This window comes from Symphalangus syndactylus, chromosome 10 (genome assembly GCF_028878055.3).
Source record: "Symphalangus syndactylus isolate Jambi chromosome 10, NHGRI_mSymSyn1-v2.1_pri, whole genome shotgun sequence".
Lineage (NCBI taxonomy): Eukaryota > Metazoa > Chordata > Mammalia > Primates > Hylobatidae > Symphalangus > Symphalangus syndactylus.
The window spans coordinates 13,184,823-13,201,355 of NC_072432.2; the positions used below are offsets into that span (position 1 = coordinate 13,184,823).

The 16,533-nt window shown below is 43.4% G+C and overlaps 1 protein-coding gene and 1 long non-coding RNA gene across 3 annotated transcripts in view; one reads left to right on the forward strand and one right to left on the reverse strand.

Moving 5' to 3' along the window:
• The window catches only part of LOC129491867 (uncharacterized), a 19,734-nt gene extending 11,591 nt beyond the window's left edge, over window positions 1–8,143 (reverse strand). The window contains exons 1-2 of the long non-coding RNA XR_008660644.2: window positions 8,020–8,143; window positions 7,089–7,201 (exon numbers count right to left, since the gene is read on the reverse strand). This is a non-coding gene — a long non-coding RNA (uncharacterized lncRNA). The remainder of the gene's footprint in view (window positions 1–7,088; window positions 7,202–8,019) is intronic.
• Window positions 8,144–8,263: 120 nt separating this feature from the next.
• Window positions 8,264–16,533, forward strand: part of TAF3 (TATA-box binding protein associated factor 3) — a 204,955-nt gene continuing 196,685 nt past the window's right edge. Inside the window, exons 1-2 of one of the 2 annotated variants that reach the window (XM_055296475.2) lie at window positions 8,264–8,644; window positions 14,104–14,346. In XM_055296475.2, the coding sequence (XP_055152450.1) occupies window positions 8,479–8,644; window positions 14,104–14,346 (409 nt within the window). In that variant the 5' untranslated portion in view covers window positions 8,264–8,478. The remainder of the gene's footprint in view (window positions 8,645–14,103; window positions 14,347–16,533) is intronic. The other variant, XM_055296476.2, reaches the window with a different exon arrangement.

Genomic DNA, 16,533 nt, shown 5'->3' on the forward strand with positions numbered 1-16,533 from the left:
CCCAGTACTTGCCTTTCCCACATTGCTCTTGGTTCTTTTCCTCGTCCACCAAGACAGAATGACAAGGATCAGTCCTCTTGGATGAGTCTGAGTTCTGATCTCAGGAAGAAATTTCATTCTACAGATCTCGTGCCCCACTAAGCTGTGTGCAGTCTCACTGCTAAAGAAGCGGCTGCTCTCCATTTCTGCCACTCCTGCTCCTGAACAGGTTCCTGATTCCTGGCCTCCACTGTTCACTTCTAGTCACTGTCTTCAAATAGTGGCTTCACTGAGACATCATCCACATGCCATGAAATTCACCCTTCTAAATTCTACCACTCAGTGGTTTTTCATATATTCACGGAGTTGTGCTCTAATCCACTCTCTGTATCATTGCAAGATGAATTGTGCTAAAAGGCATTATTGAAATATGACTAACTGCTAGGTACTATTTACTAGTGAATGAGATGAACATAGATCCTGCCTCCACCCCCACAAAGTATACAGCAAAGAATAGATGATTTTAGTTTTGGACATCCCTCAAACATTAATTACATTTGAGTTATATATTGGACATCCAAGCAGACATTAGTCATTAGATGCAGTTAGCTACGCACTAGGAACTGGCACTCAGGAACAATCCGAGATAAAGTGTTATGTTAAGGAGTCATCTTTACACAGCTAATGATGAAACCACTGAGGTGAATCCTATGAAAAGAACAAACACTGTAAAAGCAGACAAAAGCTCCCAGGCATGGCGGCTCATGCCTGTAATCCCAGCAGTTTGGGAGGCCGAGGTGGGCAAATCGCTTGAGACCAGCCTCGGCAATATAGCAAAACCCGTCTCTACAAAAAAGACAAAAATGAGCCAGGCATGGTGACATGTGCCTGTGGTCCCAGCTACTCAGGAGCCTGAGGTAGAAGGATTGCTTGAACCTGGGAGGTCGAGGCTGCAGTGAGCTATGACCGGGCATGATGGTACGTGCCTGTAATCCCAGCTATTTGGGAGGCTGAGGCAGGAGAATCGCTTGAACCCGGGAGGCAGAGGTTGCAGTGAGCTGAGATCGTACCACTTCACTCCAGCTTGGGTAACAGAGCAAGACTCCGTCTCAAAAAAAAAAAAAAAAAGAAAAAGAAAAAAAAAGTAATAAAAGGCAAAGACATTGCAGGATAAATCTTTGATATTGAAGCCAGGTTTCTCACTTTGGGAGAGACAGGATATGCAAATAGGACATGGGAGGAGGAAAGGGATATGTAATTTTAGACTTGAATTAGAGGCATCTGTGTGTACTTTGCACTTCAAAAGTACACATATTGCTGGGTGCAGTGGCTCACACCTGTAATCCCAGCACTTTAGGAGGCCGAGGTGGGCGGATCACCTGAGGTCCGGAGTTAGAGACCAGCCTGGCCAACATGGTGAAACCCCATCTGTACTAAAAATACAAAAAATTAGCCGGGCTAGGTGGCGCGCGCCTGTAATCCCAGCTACTTGGGAGACTGAGGCAGGAGAATCGCTTGAACCCAGGAGGCAGAGGTTGTGGTGAGCCGAGACCAGCCATTGCACTCCAGCCTGGGTGACAGAGCGAGACTCCCATCTCAAAAAAAAAAGATACATATTTTTTAGTTCTTTCCACTACAAGGGCCCTGAAGCAATGATTTCCCTGTAGTAATGAAGGTCAGCTAGCACACATCTGGGTTCTAAATAATATTCCTTTCTAAGAAGAACCAGGGCTCCTCAGAGAGATGGCTACTTCTAAGCTTACAGCAAGGGAAGCACACGGTGAGCCTGGAAAATCTACTAGCACCAAGTAGCAAGTCCTCCATGAATGATGGTGACACAGTACAAGACTACAGTGGCCAGCTGGAAAGGGCTCCCACTGGCCAAATACGGGACAATTTAAGCAGCAAGAGAATCACGAAGGTAATGGATCATGACACACCAGCTAAAGAAAAGAATCCGTGCTGGATGCAGTGGCTCATGCCTTGTAATCCCAGAACTTTGAGAGGCCAAGGCAGGCGGGAGTTACAGACCAGCCCGGCCAACATGGTGAAACCCCATCTCTACTAAAAAGACAAAAATTAGCCAGACGTGGTGGTGCACGCCTATAATCCCAGCTACTTGGGAGGCTGAGACAGGAGAATTGCTTGAACCCGAGAGGCGGAGGTTGCAGTGAGCCAAGATCTCGCCATTGCACTCCAGCCTGGGCAACAAGAGCAAAAAACTCCGTCTCAAAAAAGAAATAAATAAATAAAATTTAAAGCCATAAAAGGCATTTGGGGACGATGGGAAAATCTGAACATGCACTTTATTTTGTGGGATATTATTGTGTCAATCTTAGTTTGCTGAGTATGATCATGGTATTATGGGGTGGTGGGAGCTGTGATGCACCATCCAAATCCCCCTTCAGAAGGACCTTCCACTGGGAATGGTGGAAGCACACAGCCCCCAGCTGCCAACCCTCGTTGGAATTGCCTCAGCTGGAGATCGCCTTGCCCAAGGTCATGGCCCTCTCTGGAAGCACCCACATCCAGTGTCTGATCAGTATGAGAGTATAAAGACCCCCTGCTTGGCTCAGGACACTGCAAAGGGCCATTCCAGCCTTACAGCTCTCTGTGGGCTTGATTGAGGCCTTTGTGAGCTGCAGCCCAATGTCTCCCTATCCCAGTCCTGCTCTCTCCCCTTTCCCGTCCCCCCCTTTCCCATCCCCCTTCCTCTCCCTTCCACCTTTCCTCCTCAACCTCTCCCCATCCCTTCCCCTCCCCAAGCCCCTCCTTCTCAACACTGCCCTTCCCTAGTCCTGCTTCCTGCCTGCCCTCCTCTTCTCTCTGCCAGGCAGTGACCCCAAGAGCCCTCCTCTGAGGTTAATCTTCATCTCAGAGACAGCCTCCTGGGGAGTCCAACTTGGGACATTTGGTGCCAGAGGGGTCTAAGAGAGCAGATGCAAAGATGGGATTTTGGAGCTGGATTCCCCCACTGGCTGGCAGTGAGGACTTCAGTATGGGTGGTGGATGGAGCACAGAGGTGCTACCTGACGCAAGGTAGCAGCTCCTGAATATGCAAGTCTTAAAACTTCCACCAGGGGGTGAGCAGGGTGGTATAACAGTGGAAGCAAGCTGGGACAACGTATGAATGTACCAGATATTTGAGAAATACGGAGCTCACGGGACCTGAAAAATAATAGAAACCAGGTGGCAATACTTAACTGTTTAGCAGTCTGAAGCCAAGTGAATGCAATTATGCGTGAGAGCAATCAGAGGGGTGTGGGCTTACGTGGTGAGTTACGGGGATGGTTCATAGAATAAGGGGTTCCTGGGCGAAATGGATGGACGCCAACATGTGGGCTACTCAATCTGGTCCATCAAAATAATTCAAGGATGGGTAGTCAGGGGGTGAGGGCAGATACCGCCATAACCAGTCATGATTCCATGCCCCGTTCCTGGATCCAAGCCAGCTTTCAGACTGAAACCCTATTGACTGAAGAAGAGGCTGAGCCTTCAGGAAGAAGAATGCTGCAGCACCAAACGGCGAAGGTAATGATCCCCCCACTCCTTTTCCAAAAGAACCTACGGCCATTACTCAGGTAACTGTCCACTGGGGAAAGGGAAACCCACACATTTTAAGGAAGCTGAGAATGAAACCAGGAGACGCAGAGTCATCGCGAGTCCCTTGTCAGAGTGGGGGCATCTGAGGCCACGTGGCACCTGGAGTCTCGGCCCAGGCTCAGCTCACACTTAGACCCACTCAGTGGCCAATTCCCTGATTCCTGAATGTGTCACTGGAACAGACATACTGGGATGTTGGCACAACCCCTACACTGGCTCTTTGGCCCATGGGTAAGAACTTTGGGCATGGGAGGGCTGAGGAGATGACTTTGAAACTTCCCCTGCAGCTGGGGCGGGGTGGGCAGAAATCATGACCTAAAGGATGCTGAGGCAGTGGGTCACTATATTTTCATTTCATCTGACAGTCTGGCTCCTGCAAATATGAGATGCATCTTGAAGGGTGAGAGTGAACTGTTGTAAACTTAGCCAAGTAGTAACCCTGGTTGTAGTAGCTGTGCCAGATGTGGTGTCTTTGCTAGAACAGATAAACATTGTCTCAAGCATATGGCATGTGGTCATTGGCTGGTGAAAGTTGTCTTTTCCATCCCAAACAGAAAGGATGAGAAATAGTTTCTATTCAGCTGAAACAGACAACAGTATACATTTTGGTCTTGTCCTAGAGCTACGTTAATTCTCTCACCCTGTGTCATCATACACAGACGGTCCCCAACTTAACGATGGTTTAATTTATGATTTTCAACTTTGCGATGGTGCAAATGCAATATGCATTCAGTAGAAACCACACTTTGAATTTTGATCTTTTCTCAGGCTAGCAATATGTGGTACCATGCTCTCTCATGATGCTGGACAGAGGCTGTGAGCCACAATTCCTAGTCAGTCATGTGATAACGAGGGTAAACATTCATTGTGATAAGAAATAGATATATATTCTGAGTATGGATTTGCCTTTCCTGCTCACCTTGTTTGAGCCACTGGGTTCCCATATCACGCTATGTCAGCCTAAGGGGCCCATTACAATACAGGAGATGTGGGAGTGGGCATAAGGCTATGAAACTCACTGGTCATATCACACACCACACCACTCAGACGCTGTCAGCCTGGCAGAGCAATGGAACAGCCTTTTTTAGGCACAGTGAAAGCACCAGCACACAGGCAATACCTTCTGAGGATTGGCCTGATCCCCTAGGCTGCTGTGCACTCTTTAAGCCAACGACCTTTTTTCTTTTTGTAGAGACAGGGTCTCACTGTTGCCCAGGCTGGAGTGCAGTGGCTCGATCATAGCTCGCCATAGCCTCAAACTCCTGGGCTCAAGTTATCTTCTGGCCTCTGCCTCCTGAGTAGCTGGGGCTAATTTCTTTATATATATATGTGTGTGTATATATATATATGTGTGTATATATATATGTGTGTATATATATGTGTATATATATGTGTGTGTATATATGTATATATGTGTGTATATATGTATATGTGTATATGTGTATATATATATGTGTATATATGTGTATATATATGTGTGTATATATGTGTATATATGTGTAGGTATGTGTATATATGTATATATGTGTGTGTATATATGTATATACGTGTGTATATATGTATATGTGTGTATATATGTATATATGTATTTATATATGTGTATATATATACACGTGTATATATATATTTATATATACACGTGTGTATATATACATGTATATATATACACACGTATATATACATGTATATATATACACACGTATATATATACATGTATATATATACACACATGTATATATACATGTATATATATTTATATATATATATACACATGTATATATATATATATAAATATATCTATATTTTTTTGTAGAGATGGGGTTTCACGATGCTGCTAAGGCTTGTCTTGAACTCCTGGCCTCAAGCCATCTACCTGCCTTGGCCTCCCAAAGTATTGAGATTACAGGCATGAGCCACTGTGCCCCACCAAGTCAATGACTTCTGTGATGCTGGGTTCCCAATAAGTAGATGACACAGGGTGGAGACTAGGGTTTCTCCACCTACATCACTCCCAGGGACCCACCTGGGAAATTGTTCTTCCTGTCCTGCCACTCTGAGTTCTCCCGGTTTACAGATCCCATTTCCAAAACGGGGAATGCCTTCACCAGAGGACCTAGCATTGAAACATTGAAACAGTAGCTCCAGTTGCTGCCTGGGCACTTCCACTGAGACTGCAGCTAAGAGAGGAGTCATCTTTAGGAGGGGGATGGGCTCCCATTACAGAGTGGCAGGCAAGGTGGAGTGTTTGGTTTCCAGATGGTCTGTTTGGGTACCTCTTGCCCAATTTTGGGTATTCTCTTCCGCAATTCTGATGGTACAAGGACGAGTTCAGCAGCCACAGTCTGAAAAGGGCCTGGAAACCAGGGGCTCAGACCTGCACACGAGGGTCTGCATCATGCCACCAAGTAAACTACTGAGACCAGAAGAGAGAGAAATGTAGGCCTGAGGAGGAGAATATTGAGTATCAGCTGAGGCCTGGCTGCAGCAGTCGGGGCTCTAATTTGTCTCCTGACCTTCCTCTTTAATGTTTTCCCCAGGGAAAGGACCCCCTCCAGAATCCTGGAGGATCTGTTCCTCAAACCAAGAAGTGTCTCTGAGGGTAAAATAGATGAACTCTGATGAATGCTCTAATCCACTGCTCAGAGCCCCCTCAGGACTGAAGGACTTCAGCTGTCCTTGGAATTTAATGGACTCTGCTGCAGAGTTCCTTTGCCTGAGAGCACACACACTTTCCCAGGTAGCCCTCATGCAGTGACCTGTTCGCATGGGAATATAAAGGTCCAGCCTTTTTGTTTGGATTCAGGGAGGCTCTGAAGGGCCACTCCAGCTTCTGCACACTATGGCATTGGCTTGGCTGAGGCTTTCCTTGCCAAGGAATTCACTGCACCCTGGCTTTCACTCCTTCCCCCAAGTCCCAGGAGGATTCCTCAACGAACTTTCTGCAGGCTCATCTCTATTTCAGAGTTGACTTCCTGGGGAACCAAGCCTGTGACTTGTGATCTTGTGTATAGTTATGTGGGAGAATGTTCTTGTTTTGGGATGATACATGTTGAGGTGTGGGGTTAAGTGTCATGAACTTTGCAGCTTATTTTCAAACTGCTGGAAAAAAAAAACCTGTGTGCATATATAAATACAAAAGATATAGTAAATTGGCAAAATGTTAACAATTGGTAAATCTAGATGAAGTGTACACTTGAGTCTATGATTTTGTTTAAACTTTTCTGTAGGTTTGAAATTTTCCGAAATAAAATCCCCTCCCCTATACACAGAAAGGCAAATGAAGAGGAACAAACATCCAGGGTGGCGGTGGTAGGGAGACAGATTTGTGAAATCCAAGGCACAAGAGTTTCAATGTTACAGAAGCGTTCAACATTATCAAATAGCTACAAAATAATCAAGTAAGGCTAGGACTGAAAAATGTCTCATAGATTTAGCAAAACAATGTTCCTGATAACTTGGGGACAGAGTGTCCATGGAGTAAATACAGGCACCTTGCCCTCTAGTACCTTGCTTCTCTGCAGATCGTCATTTAGCTGAAGAACTATAATTTCAGTTCTATTATTGAGTTTCCCAGACTTTCAAAAATGTGAATATCATGTTCAAAGTTCTGGAATAGTCCCTGTAGGAGGAATATAGAGCCACTCATAAACTCGCAATTTATTGGAGGAGCACATAAACTAAATACACTGTGATAGGTACAAAAGGGCATATTTAAGAAACCGCATAGTTCAGCCACTACAATTGGGCGACCTGCAGGCTGAATCTAGACTAACCGTGGGATCAGTTTGGCTTTTGAGATGTGTTCCCAATTCTGTATTTGAAAATCAAGATATTTATCCCTAAATCCCGATTTCTGGCAATACTTGGCTGGAGCTGGGAGAAGGCTCTGGGGTAGGCAACCGTTCCCAGGACACTCGGCCTGCGACACCGGTTTAAGGCTCTGGTTTGGCCTCTGTAGGCAGCCGAGGTCCCCATCCCCTGATAGGTCACAGCCGCGATGCGCAAATCGCACACTACAGCCCACGGGCAGCTTACCTGGTTTTAAAAAAAAAAAAGGGTTTATTGGAACCAGGGCTGGGATTAGAATGACATGAGTGAGTCATGTCATGGCATGGATTTGGATTTTTTAAAAAAACTGTTAAAAGATTATCGATCTTGATGACTGAGTTTTTTGGGGCCCCCATTAATTTGGCACAGAGTCCTCCTCCTAGTTCCTGCCCTATTGCGAAGGGCTGTGAAGGGCATGCAGAACAGCTTGGACTTTATTTAATCTTTGCAGTGGCAAGCAGCTCAATACACAGATTTTTAGCAGCGCTAAGACCAGCGCAGGTCTGCGTTTGACGAGCTCCGTAAGTTCCCACGCCCCAAACTTCTCTCTAGCACATAACCCTCTAATATGACTAACTCTGTCTCAGTTATTAATGCTAACTCTCTAACCTGTCAATGTCGTATTCCCAGATCCCTCGTTTGCCTCTAAAACACTGGCGTTTTCGTCACCGCTGTCCCCCAGGTGAGCGCCCCAGTACCTGCCGCCCCGGGCGCCTCCTCCACCTGCGCGCCCCACGCCCGCTTCCGGCCGGCTTCCAGGCCTCAGAGGCGATCCCGAGGAATCGCTCCGCTCCCAAGGGGCGGAGCTTTCTCATCGCCGCGCTCGGCATTCGGCTCATGCTGCCTCGCCCCGGCGGCCGTCCAGCGGGAGGCGGAGCGAGTCCAAAATGGCGGCTCTCAGGCTGGCGCGCTCCGTGCTGCTGGGGCTTTGAGGTGGTCGCCGGGGGTCCGGGGGACCATTTCCCCGCCGCGAAAGCCCTAGAGGATGAATCGGGGACCCTGCTAAGGTCTGGCGGCGGGGCTGGAGAGCAGTGGCAGCAAGGGCTGCGGTGGCGTCCACGCAGCGGGATGTGCGAGAGTTACTCCAGGTCGTTGTTGAGGGTCTCGGTGGCGCAGATCTGCCAGGCGCTGGGCTGGGACTCGGTGCAGCTCAGCGCCTGCCACCTCCTCACGGACGTGCTGCAGCGCTATCTGCAGCAGCTGGGCCGGGGCTGCCATCGGTACTCTGAGCTCTGTGAGTACCGGGCTGGGTGCGGGAGGGCTGCCCCGGCAAGTCAAGGGTGACACCTCCGCTCTCCCTGTCTCTCCGCGTCCCCGGGGTGTGCATCCCGCACCCCGCCTCGAGATCTGCTGTCTCCTCGGCCTCCCACGTCCCTGGGCTTCCACTGCCCCTGCAAACTCTAGTCATCCTTCGGGTGCCTCTTCCTCATCCGCTAACTTCCCGCCACCAGCCCGGGAGCCGGGTCTTCGCTCCCAGCTCCACACCCTCCTACCGCTCCTCCGCTCTGAAATGTTTCTGGATCTCTCTCATTGTCTCCTGTTTGCTGCGGGTAGATCCACCCCCAGCGTGCCCTACACCCTCTTTTACCTCGGTCCTTTTTCTCCCTTGCCCGCAAACTACTACAACTAGTTGTCACAGGCGCTCCGTCTACCGGCCGTTTCTTACAAGACTGGCCATTCCTGAGCTCCTAACTATAGAGACTCGTTGACAGCTCTGCTCCGTTAGGGACACTGCCTCGTCTTCCTGTATCTGTTCGTTTCGTGAACGACATCTCCATTTACTGTTTTTCCAAGGCTGACTTTGTCACTTTCGCTGATTAGATGTACTTTCACTTACGTCTCGGTTACCAGTGAGATGTCAGTGGTTATCGAAGTAGGATAGAGGGACCGTGGGCAGTTGACAAGATTCTCCAGGTAATCTGGGCTACAGTACTTATGGGTTTTAAGTGAATGTCTGGTAATATCTATAGCTAGTGGTATTTAATAATTTAATGGAAGGAATGGAATATTTTAATAGAAGCTCCACATTATCTTGTTGATGTGAAGCATTGCATGTGTGTTTGTTGAGGAGAGGAAACTACCACTCATTTTAGTTTCAAGTCATGATGTTTAAGGTGGTAAGCTGGAGAACTGAATGAAGTGTTTCATAGGATATTTTGTTTTGTTAAAGTGGTTCCTATACTGAAAAATTGAGACTCACAGACACACGCTGTATTTCTTAGGCCCCAAGTTTCGTTCCAGCTTCCACAGGGCTGCCAAAATAATCTGTCCATAGCACAGATCTGATCCTGTCATTATTCTTAAAAACATTTTAACTATACTTCGTTGGTTACAGGCTAGAAATCTAAACTCTTAGCAGTACATAGTTCCCTTTGTGAGCTAGCATTTTGCTTATCTTTTGCCAGCCTGCCATGCTAATCTGCGACCACGCTGAGCTACCTGCCTTTTCCAAAATGTTTTAAGCTGTCCATTCCTACATGCGTGCTGTTTCTTACCTAGAGTGTCCTTTGCCCATGGCCCACCAATAGTACTACTTTTATTTTGAGATGCACTTATCACTTGCTCTGGGGAACTCATGTTATCTGCTTTCATAATTCTGTGCATATTTCTTTCATATTATTTGTCATCTTGTTTTGTAATCACCTGTGTATGTCTCTTTCCCCTCTCCAGGAGAAAAATTGATTATATTTGTATTCTGTAACCTGTAGGGCCATTATATAATAGGCACCTGAGAAATATTTGTTGAATAAATGTATGAACTGATAAACCACTACCTTAAAAGCCACTTATTGACTTTACATATTGAGTTCCAAAAATGTGTATGTTTTGAATGCTTGATTTCACTGATACTTCTATTACTCTTCTTCTTTTGAGACAGGGTCTCACTCTGTCGCCCAACGTGGAGTGCAGTGGTGCGATCTTAGCTCTCTATAGCCTCGAACTTCAGGGCTCAAGTGATCCTCCCGCCTCAGCCTTCCAAGTAGCTGGGACTACAGGGATACGCCACCATGCCTGGCTAATTTTTTTATTTTTTGTAGAGATGTGGTCTGGTTATATTGCTCAGGCTGGTGTCAAACTCCTGGGCTGGAGTGATCCTCCTGCCTCAGCATTTCAAAGTGCTGGGATTACAGGCGTGAGCCACCATGCCCAGCTCACTGATACATCTGAATGTGGAACCACAAAGTAATATGCGTGCGTTTTTATCTTGAAAGTACATCACCAGCTGACTACTCTTCTGCCTTTTGTTTCTTTTTCCTCTGGCCTCCGCCACAGTGGTCCTTGAGTGTACTGTTACTGATAGGATAGGATAGGCTAGGATAGGCATAGTCCAGATTGTGTTTGCTACCATGTATCTTTAGATATTCAAAATGTCTCCTGAATACATAGTTACCTTTCCTGCCATTTATACAAAACAAAAGGGAGTTGGCACTCCATGTGACTAGGTATTCCAAAGTCATCCAGGGGTCACTGCAGCTCTTCAGTGTAAACCTTGTTCCTAATTACCTGATTTCCATAGCCAGTTTCTTGGTTTCAGTGAGAATAAGATTGTCAGGTTCATTATTCCCCATCGTGATTTGGTGACTTTTTTTTAATGCTAATTTTGATATACTTATTAGATATTTTTAGATTCTTTTTTCTATACCAGCCTTATTCTAAAATCGAATTCTGTAGCTCCAAGTTACCACTATGGAATCTTGTATTCCACTCCTTTAAATCCTTTCTGTTGTTTTAACAAACACTTACTGAGCACCACTTATGAACCAACCCCTGTACTAGGCATTGGAGACATAAAATTACTAAGATACAATCCCTGACCATAAGGTGTGTTCAAGAGTGCCAGAATGTCAAGAAACAACAAACTGATGGTGTTTGTTTCTTCTAAAAGAAATGTTCTCAAGTTAAAGCAAGTATTAGAAGTTACCATTAATTCAAATAATGAACAAATAGTGAACTTCAGAATTGCCTTAGGGTAACCATTTCTCCAAGCATTCAAGGGCAGATGTCTCTGTTGGTGTCACATTATGTATTAAATATGTTGGCATGTACTGAAAGCAGGTGCTAAATCTTTCAGACTGACTCTTCAACACTAGTACTGTAATATTTTTTTTGCATGGTACAGGGACTAAACGTAAAAGGGATAAGAGGACAGATGGCTGTAGGCTATGGATTCTGGGGTAGGATTACCTCATAGAAAAGATAAGATTTGAGTTGAGCTATGAAGTATGGTTGTATAAGGTATAGAGTATTCCAGGTTAGAGAATCACATAAACTAAGCTGTCCAGGTGAGATTAAGCATAATAAAAGTACCAGTAAGGTGTTCAGCTCCCTATGTTGCTAGTTCATTCCAAGGGTGTCTGAGGAAAATGTTCAACAGAGTGAAATCAGGTTATGGAAGGACTTAAAAGCTGGACAAAAGAATTAAAACATGTAGTAGAAAACATTGCATACTTCTAAGTAGGGGAATAGTATGATTAAAGTGGTATTTTAAGAAAATTGTACTGACAGTGATGTGCACAAGAGATTGAAGCGGGCAGAACTTGAGATTATACTGAGACAGTGACAGTAAGAATAGAGAGAAAGGAAAAAAATCTGAAGTCATGGTTAAAAAAAAAAAAAGGTGGCTGAAGGGGATAGGGACAGGGTTAGAAACTACCAGGTTTTGGTTTGAGGCTACAAAGCATATGAAGGAATTTAAGATTATTATATTTTTTAGACTGAGAGAGTAATAATAGCTTTAATAGGAATAGAAGAGTTGAAATGCCTGTTTACATTCAGTAAGAAGAAGAGTATTCGTTTTATTTGTTTTCTTTTTTTTATACATCACAGAAGTAACCCATACTTATAGAAAAAAAAAATCAAAGACTGCAGAAGTATGTGGAGTTAGAAGTCAGTCTCCTGCTTCCACCACAGCCCTCCCCTCTACTGCAGCTTCCATCCCCTTGAACTGTTAACCATTGTCTGAATATCCTTCCAGACGTTTCTGTATGCATTACTACACATGCGTCCAATTCTAGCAATATTTGGATTCTTTTTCATTTTACAGTGTGATTTAATTTCAGACATACTGAGTTTGAAGTGATCAAATTTCAGGATTTCAGTTAAAAAGTCAGGATTTCAGTTAAATCCTTTAGGCTATTGAAAATCGGAAAATGGAATTTTCATAGACATTTTTAAAGATGTAGAGACCTTAAGCTCTGCTAAGAATAGGCATAAGAAAAACTTGCTTTTGTAAAGAAAAAATCTCTATATCTAACTTTTAATCTTTTTTTTATTTCTGTTTTATGTGGTGTTTTCTAATTACATTTGAAAATTTATAGATAAATTACCTTTATGGCTAGGCATGTTGGTGGTGCACTGGTAGTCCCAGCTACTCAGAAGGCAAAGGTAGGAGGATGGCTTGAGCCTGGGAAGTTAAGGTTGCAGTGAGTCATGGTTGCCCTTCTGCACTCCAGCCTGGGCAGCAGAGTGAGACCCTGTCTCAGAAAACAAACAAAAACCAAACTTTTATGATCTAAGCCTTCTTTGTAAATATTCTTAGATTTTAAAAATTCATTTAATGGTATAATTCATTCAGTAGGTATTTATTGAGTGCCAGCTGTGTGCCAGCCACTGTTTAAGATTCTGCAGAGGCAACAGGGAACAACAGAGGGAATGTAACCAACATTGACTTTGTCAGCACAGCACACTACTTATTTGATGATTTAAAAAAAAAAACAGTCCAGGCACATTGGCTCATGCCTGTTATCCCACCACTTTGGGAGGCAGAGGCAGGAGGATTGCTTGAGGCCAGGAGTTCAAAACCAGCCTGAGCAACATAGCAAGAACTCATCTCTACAAAATTAAAAAAAAAAAAATTACCCAGGCATGGTGGCATGTGCTTATAGTCCCAGCTACTCAGGAGACTGAGAGGGGAAGATTGCTTGAGCCTAGAAGTTTGAGGCGGCAAGGAGCTGTGATCACACCACTGCACCTCAGCCTGGGCGACAAGCAAGATGCCATCTCTCTTTTTTTTTTTTTCTGAGATGGAGTTTTGCTCTGTTGCCCAGGCTAGAGTGTAGTGGCGCGATCTGGGCTCACTACAACCTCCGCCTCCCGGGTTCGAGCAATTCTCCTGCCTCAGCCCCCTGAGTAGCTGGGATTATAGGCGTGCGCCACCACGCCCGGCTAATTTTTGTATTTTTAGTAGAGACGGGGTTTCACTGTGTTGACCAGGCTGGTCTCAAACTCTTACCTTGTGATCCGCCCGCCTCGGCCTCTCAGTGCTGGGATTACAGGCGTGAGTCACCGCGCCCAGCCAAGATGCCATCTCTTTAAAAAAAAAAAAAAAGACAAACACTATGTTATTATTATTATTTATTATTTTTGGGGCATTTTCTGTGTGTCAGGCACTGTTCCAGATGCTTTTGATCATCTGTAAACTACTTTGAAATTTGTTCTATAGTAGCTGATCGTGAGTGTGATTTTTCTGTGGTGTTCTGGCTAGTTGTCTGATCATATTTAAACTTGACTTTAATAATCAGCTTAAACATGATTCTGTGACACTCTATTTAAAATCTATTAAATTCTTTCCAATAACTAAGTTAAAATGTTTGATTCTGAGCTGCATATTTACTTACTACTTTTTCTTAATATTTAAAAATATATTCATGGGATTTCTTCAAATAATTTGATTTGCTTTTGACTTTGTTTCAGATGGCCGAACAGACCCAATTTTGGATGATGTTGGTGAAGCTTTCCAGCTGATGGGGGTTAGTCTACATGAACTAGAAGACTATATTCACAACATTGAGCCTGTCACCTTCCCACACCAAATTCCGTCATTTCCTGTTAGCAAGAACAATGTACTTCAGTTTCCTCAACCTGGAAGTAAAGATGCAGAGGAAAGAAAAGAATACATTCCTGATTACCTGCCACCCATTGTGTCTTCTCAAGAAGGTTTGTGAGTGTTTCTTCTTCATATGTTAGTGACTGTTTTAATGGATTTTTAATCCTCTTAGCTTTCCATGCTATGTCAACTTTATAAATTCTGGAAACACAATAGAAACATTTACTGTTATTTACAAATTATTCTAACCCTTAGACCAACAAACTTGCAACTGACATTACCAAGCCGAGTCATGGTGTAATCAAGGTTATGTCTGAAGCATTTATCTCCTTTGTAAAGTTCAAGTAGAGGAAAACAGTGAAGCCAAAGAGAAGCCTTTCAACAGCCCTATTATATGAGAATAGGATATTAGGTAAATTAGAAAATCTTTGAAACAGAAAGAAAAATTGGGGTAGATCTTTTCCTCCTCCCTTGTTATTCAGGCCATGAGTTGAATGCCATGGCTTTGTACTGGAAACAGTGAGTGAATTGTGAGTATTCAGTGATATTGTGTAGACTTATATCTTTTTTATGATGAGGAGCAATGTTTATTGTTTGATCATATAGAACTTTTGATTATAAAATGATAGCTAATCAGGTACAATGGTCATTCCCATTGCAGAGTTCCCTTTTTTCCTGCATAATTTTAGATGTTGATCACTAAGTTCACTAAGATTCTAAAGAGATATTTAAGTAATTTGTGGTCTCTAACACAAGTACACAATATTTTTTCTTATAAGAGTTGGAAAAGTTGCAATTAAGTTCTTTCATTTTGTAAAAAATTCTAAAACCTATATACTTCAGGACAATGCAGATGATGCCAGCAATTACTTTTACTTATGATTTTCTATTGTAAAATATACATAACATAAATGGACCACTGTAAAGGTGTGCGGTTCTGTGGCATTCAGTATACATTGTTATTCAACCATCATCCCCATCCTTCTCCAGAACTTTTGTACCCTCCCAAATTGAAACACTGTTCCCATTAAACATAACTCCCCATTCTCCACCACTTCCAGCCCCTGGCAACCACCATTCCTTTTTTTGTCTCTATGAATTTGTCTGTTCTAGGTACCTTTTATAAATGGACTTCTACAGTATTTGTCTTTTTATGACTGGCTTATTTCACTTAGTATGATGTCTTCAGGGTTCATTCATGTTGTAGCCTGTGTCAGGATTTCGTTGTGTGTGTGTGTTTTTAAGGCAGAATAATATATGTACGTTCCACATTTGTTTATCCATTCACTCACTGATGGACATTTGGGTGGTTTCAACCTTTTGGCTCTTGTGATTTATGCCGCTATGAACATTGGTGGGCAAATCTCTGTTCAAATTCTTTCTTTCGAGTTTTGTTTTTTTTTTAGGTCTGTACCTCGAAGTAGAATTACTGGATCATATAGTAATTGTCTATTTAATTTTTGAGGAAGCACCACAGTTTTCCACAGTGGCTGTACCATCTAACCTTCTCATCAGCACTGCCCAAGGGTTCCAATTTCTTGCAATTCATTTCTTAGAATCGGTTCTACTTTAATAGCATTTTGAAGTGTTACCTGTTTGTCTCAGGAACTGTGTTTAAATTTGGCATAAGTTGTTTTACAGTCTGTGTGTCAGGGTTGCCTCATCTGAAAAACTGGACAGATACTGGACCTGAGTGGTAGGGATTTGTTGTGAACCGGTGGCTCATCATTTAGGCGCTCTGGATCTTAGCTGCAGTAGGTTCTACTGAATGATACTAACACACTGACAGCCCAGAACCACAACGAGGACTTTGATCATAATCTACACTTAACTATTTGGTCCTTCTTGTCTTATTTTTATAGCAGGCAAATATTCCATAATAAAATTCTCTTAAAGTGCTATGGTTATCATATTTAAATACTAGCAAGGAAATGTAACTAAGATAACAGATTTAGATTAGGTAGTGAAGAAGTGTGAAAAACAATTTAGGGTTTTTTTTGTTTTGTGTTGTTTTGATACTTCTGGCTGAAATTACTATATTACTGTAAATTTTTGGGTTTCTTTTCTGGGTTATTTGAAGCAAAAAAAGAATCTCATTTAGTTTTATGCAAACAATATAAATTATAAACATTTTAAAAGGAAAATAACATAAATCTTGAGAACACTACTTTTCACTTTTTATCTAACACGTGTGGATTAAGAAGGAAAAATACTGCTGATTTGTAAGATACGCATATGGTTTATAAGGATGCAGTAAGTGGTAGGCAGTACAGTAAGATGCTTGTCAAAACGTTCTC